The following is a 5,857-nucleotide window of genomic DNA, read 5'->3' on the forward strand; positions in this document are numbered from 1 at the left end:
TATATATACAAAATCTGGATAATTGTTCTTTCTGTGTTGATAGGTGTGTCCATTTTAATTTAGCAAGTCTGAAATAGAATAGAACAGAAAACCTTAAATAAGAAAAAAAAAAAAATATATTATTATAAGAACATCTGTTCCAACTGTAAGCCTGCCTAACACAGTGACTTTCAATAAGCCGACAGGCCCTGGTTGCATAAGCATGCTGTGTCCTCCTCAGTACACGCAGTGACTCTCCCCTGGGCTCCTCCAGCTGACACTTTTGCTCATGTCACAAGTGTTTTGGCGTGGTTTGTATATGTACAAGAGTTTAAATAGTGTTGTCCAGCTAATTTAAGGGTGTAATTATGCCTTTATTGTTAGTTTGTCAACATCAAGCGTCTAGGGTTAACAAGTTTTCATGATGCACAAAAGAAGCCTCTTGATAGTTTTTGGCATCATTGTTCTCCTGTTGAAATCCATCTCGTGCTGGGTATGTGTCACACAGTTTTTCTCTTCCTGGACAGCTCCATCTCTAGAGAATTGGCTTGTCATTGTGCCAGTCATTTTTTTGACTGCCCTGGGGGCGTGTGTGTCCACTGTCAGCCACTAACCACAACCCTTTATTCTGTCACTCACAGTCCCTATAGTCTGGGAAAAAAATCAGCTGTTTACAGTGTCTGATTTTTCAGCAGTTAGTGGAAATCTTGACATAAACTTTCGGTTTCCGAGGCATGCTTGTAATAACACTAAACTTCATGTAAATATAATGGCTACATGAACTGAGTGTTGCTACATAGGTATGGTTTACTCTTAAATTGTATGCTATCTCCTCATGGTAAAACATTTCCTTTTTTTCAGAATGTGCTTAACACAGAATGACTAGTTTGGTTGTCTTTACCCGTGTGAAACTGCTGAGACGATCGGACAACGTTTTTCAACCTTCTTAGCAGAATGATTACCTTTGATGTCAACATAATTGTACCTATCATGAGGTGAAAATGCTGATTGATGAAAAGAAGTGTGAAATAATTTTTAAAAAATCAGAACAGGGTGAAGGTTAAATCACTGTAAATCCTCAGAATAATCTTTCTCTGTATTCTGATATGTGCATAGATGGGATTTATCACTACCTCATGGACTGGGTACCTCTTGTGGATCAGCATAGAAAAAAAAATCATCATAAAAAATACTGCTATAAATTATTAAATAAATAAATATGCAAACATGTTTTTGTTTTTAGACTTATGAGGGACTGAAATCAAAGGGTGCAGTTTTGAATATAAATTCAACGATGACCTTGAAACATCTTGAGGATAAACTAATCTGCAAATGACGTCACACATTGTTAGTGATGTGGGCAACATTCCACTCTGCCCATGGTGCATTGCTTGAGGAGCAGCATAATCACTACAAAAAAATGCATATTTTGTAGTATTTCATCATTTTAAAGGTGCACTTCTTTATCTTAAAATATTATATCTTAGAGACACCAATTAAGCAAGCAAAACCTTCTTGCTTTTGGTTTCTGGTTTGATCAAACCCTTACAAACAGTTGTTTGGAACTTTGAAAGAGATCTCAAAAAGGAATAAAGAGATTTGGGAACACAAACTTGTAGCCTGCTTCCTCTGAAAAGCCAACATGAACAAAAATATGATTAGATCTGACTCAGCCTCTGTCATCCTACAGATACCCCCATAGTGGAACAATGCAATCAGGTCGCAGCACAGCATTTAGCCAGTTAAAACTAAAGTCAGTCATTAAGGCATATGCATTTTTTGGGAGACTGGTCTTCACATAAGAAGTCCCTGTCACATCATGACCATGAGGCAGGAGCGGAAAGTTTAAAATAAACAAAGCCATCACTGAAGGCATACTCAAGGCTTGATGATGATGAAACTACACAGCTTATGTAAACCTCACTTTTTTGCCTGTTGGCTTCTTTCTCTCTCTGTGACTCTTGCTTGCCATCTTTCGCTGCCCATGCATCTAAAAATCACACTGAATTACTCAAGATGAGATGACCAATGGTCATATCCAACCCACATGCAGGATCAGCTGTGTGCCCTCATCTGCTTCTCTCTGCGTGGGCTGATAACATATATGTAGAAGAGTGACTCATCTAGACAACCTCTGAGCTTCCTATCTTTCTGCAGCAGAGGGTTTGTAGGAGATCTTCATGCAAATTTCCTGGTACTGCATTTGTACTTTTCCCTGTGATCAAAATGTCTTTCTTATTCTCCGCACTGGGGAATCCCTCTCTTTTGACATGGGATTTCAAAACGATGACCATCTTAGCAGTTCTGCTAAAATCAAATTGATGTTTAATTCCAGCCATCATCCACCAACAGTTGAAGCAATATTTTCCAAAAGCCATTTGGAGGAAAGTGTAATGCAATAATGTCAATGAAACCAGGCAACCCTTTGCACATAGGGTGCTATCTTACCCTTTAACCAGGGAAAAGAACACAGGCCATGTGGAAAATATGAGCTGTGGATTTGTCAGTGATCAGAGAATATCAGCTATGACATGACGTTTGTTTTCTTTTGGAGTTTCTTGTCCTTGGGATTCTAACAGACATAAATGGAAAAAAGGAAAAACATGCATGTAGACAAATGGAGAAGTAAAAGCTTGAAATGCACGTGGGTTTATCTCAGATTCAGGAAATGCACAGTTTTCCTGTTGCATGTAATTCCATGCACTTGTTCCAATAACTGACAATGCATACAACGTGTATATACAAGTTTTAATTGATATAGAGGCCAACGACAAATGGCCATTGCCATTACTGGTGCTAAATTTGTAGCTTTATCTTATTTGACTTTGAAAATCCTATGATTTTGTGTTCAGGCCTCATGTCCTTTACTCATAAATCCCACAAATCCCCTTGTTAGCCCACATTAAACTATCATTGCTTAAGTCTTACTGTTGCATAACACAAGCACAATCCTTAAGCTGTGTATCCTTCAGTACCCAGGAATGGACTCATTTGTACCGCCTGACAACATTGCTCACATGCTTATTTTTAAAGTCTGGAAATGTAGCTGGGACTCTTTACTTCGCTGAGTTTGCCATAGAGGGCTAAATTATGGAAGAATAAAAAAAGAGAACAATTCTAAAAGAAGGCACAGCATAGCCATGCAATCTGACTCTGGCACATGTCGGTCCTGGTATAAAGTAACTGTAGTGTCAGTGATTTGTAAGAAAAAGCCTTGGCGTCTGCTTGCCTCAGCTAAGTTACATGCAGTTAAATATGAAGGCTTCAGAAAAGTTATGCAATATTTTTGCATGTACTTCTTGTTGAAAAAAATAAACACTAACTCAAAGTAAGTCATAGTTATGTATTATACTTGGTCAATTTATTTACTAAAATGAACTTTTCAGTAATATTCTAACTTATTTAACTTATTGAATATGATGATTTTGTGTGAATAATTGACGTTGTATAATCAGTCCATTCTGGAAAAAAAGAAAAATTCAAGTGCATTATTAAAAGACCAAGAAGATAATGACATTCATGCCTGTGGTGGCTGTATGCAAACTTTTCACTATTAAAACACCTTTTGGGTTGATCAGGTCATCTGCACATATTTATATCAAGAAATTTAAGTCAGCATGAGCTCAGGAGTTAAGGGTAGGACTAAAGGTGACAATGAAGCTAAACCACCTATACCTAGCTTCTTATATACCTCCCAGCTCTAATTAGTTTTTATTTTTCACTGCAGTGTCCAAAAAATCCATACTTCTTCTGCATTTTCCAATCAAAGATAAAGAAACTGCACATGCTGTTGCTTCTCTTTTCAGCTGCAGTTTTCACTCCCAGTCTCCCATTTACAGAATGAAAATATTTCAATTGTGCCATTTAGTGCTGCAGTTATATTTCACTCTGTGGCACCACACTGAAAGCACAGAACAAATGTTCCTATTGAACCTGTAAGTCACATGGCGCAGCATTCAGTTCCCTTGTGGCAAGTGGCTAGAAATCCCATGATCATCTCTCCGATACCAGCAAACCCAGAACTGGAGAGCTGAGAAAGCTGCTAAAGCTGTTATGCTGCATGGCCACTTTCATCTGACAGCCCATCTATCTCCTCCCTTCTCCGTCTCCTTCCACTCATTCACCCCCTGGGATCCCCATGATTGTGTCACCCATCTTTGCTGCCACGTATGTTTGAGAAATTACTACCCTTATTTATCAGGCCAGGCGCTGCTTTTTTTTTTGCACGCCTCTTAGCCACAGAAGTCCATCAAACATAAATCATTTATGAGTGAGATCACTGCACCGCAATTGTAACCTCCCCCCTGCCTCCTCCCCAACCCCCCAAACACACATATCCATAAACCCACGGCCACGTCGCAGAAAGTAAATCAAGTCTGGCCAATAATGCTGTCCTGTTTCTTTCTTCTATAACAGCACTCCCATCACGCCACCTGTGCAATACTGCAGGAAGCAGTATATATATACTTATACTTGAATCAGTTCAAATCAGTGTTTGAACTGATTCAAACTGATTTGGATTTCCCTGGATATTCCCATTCCAAAGCACTTTCCTAAGGCTAAACACAAAGATGACCTCCAACAATGTCCACCACTTCTTCTGTCGGTCAGTCAGTCAAAACAGGGCTTCCAGGGGTCTCAAATGCTCTGGTTGAAGCCTAGATTAACTCTTGTGCTCATCCCCATACATATACATTCAGAGCACATTTGATATCCCTCTTTTCACATTATACTTCAGTAAAACAGTTACTCTAGCGTAATTTAATATATCAGAAAGAAAAGCAGTATGAAGGAAGTTGTAATGTCCTCATGTAAAGACTTTCTTTGCTTTACCTTTGTCAGACATAAAGAACTAGTTCTTATCCCTTCACGCTGATTAAAACTCAACTGTATCGACATTGTTGCACCACCATCAAGGCTGTCAGGCTAATTTAGCCACGCCAGACAGGACCGTCAGCTATTATTATCACTTTGGACAATGAGACTTTTTATGTCCTCCTAATGAGGGCTGGAAGCAAAGAGGTAATTAGGAAGGAAAAGGATGAGCTTACATAAGTAGTTTTTGGGAAAGAATGAAAAGATTTATCCTTTGGGTTCAGTTTTCTAATCAATGTAGATTTAGGGAAATTACAAAACAGCAAAATAGTGTTTTATGAAAGTTATATTATAAGAATTAAAATAGGACAGTCGGTATTAATCAAAGTTTTATTACAAAGCTCACAGATTTTAAATGACTTCTAATGAAGAAGACAAAGCTGCTCCAAAGTTTATGTTAAGATTTCATTTTAACTTAATGTACTCAATATATAGCTTCAAAAGAAGAGACTTGAATGCAATTTCAATTATGCTATAGTAGCTGAGAGTATTCCGAGTAATAAAAGTACAGGAAAGAAGATACTCAAGATCAACTTATTGGTACTTTGTCTGCATCTGCAGTTGTAACAGAGTAAATGCTACATTGGTTATACTCACACGCCAGACGCTTGTTGTGGTTTGTCGAGCCAGTGGATGACATGATCCAGTAATGTGGGACTGGCTGAAGACTGTTTACCTTTGACTGAGCGTGTATTTTTTTCTCCTGTCAAGGCTCCAGGAAAGGATGCTGGTGCGAGTGGAGTGGATAGTCATCTAGTCATTGCATTTCTCCTGACTTTAGTGCCCTGAACCATCAATGACAGTACGCTCACATCCCCCTTTAACTCTCTTTCTTCTTCCCTGCTCTGCCTTTTTGCTGTGTTCGCTGACTCCCTCCCTCCCTCCCTCCTTCCTTCCCTCCCTCTGTCTGATTAGTTGTTTTTTTTCCCCAGGTTTTCCCTCTCACTGCTTCTCACTCTCATCTTGGCTGTTTTGCAGAGTCCCTCTCTCACACACACTTATA

At 38.9% G+C, this 5,857-nt stretch overlaps 1 protein-coding gene across 1 annotated transcript in view; it reads right to left on the bottom strand.

Annotated features, from left to right (window-relative positions):
• Positions 1–5,726, bottom strand: part of LOC103467594 (dysbindin domain-containing protein 2-like) — a 12,396-nt gene extending 6,670 nt beyond the window's left edge. The window contains exon 1 of the mRNA XM_008414129.2: positions 5,452–5,726. Within this exon, the coding sequence (XP_008412351.1) occupies positions 5,452–5,494 (43 nt within the window). The 5' untranslated portion in view covers positions 5,495–5,726. The remainder of the gene's footprint in view (positions 1–5,451) is intronic.
• Positions 5,727–5,857: the final 131 nt, after the last annotated feature.

The sequence above is a fragment of the Poecilia reticulata genome, linkage group LG7, assembly GCF_000633615.1.
Source record: "Poecilia reticulata strain Guanapo linkage group LG7, Guppy_female_1.0+MT, whole genome shotgun sequence".
NCBI lineage: Eukaryota > Metazoa > Chordata > Actinopteri > Cyprinodontiformes > Poeciliidae > Poecilia > Poecilia reticulata.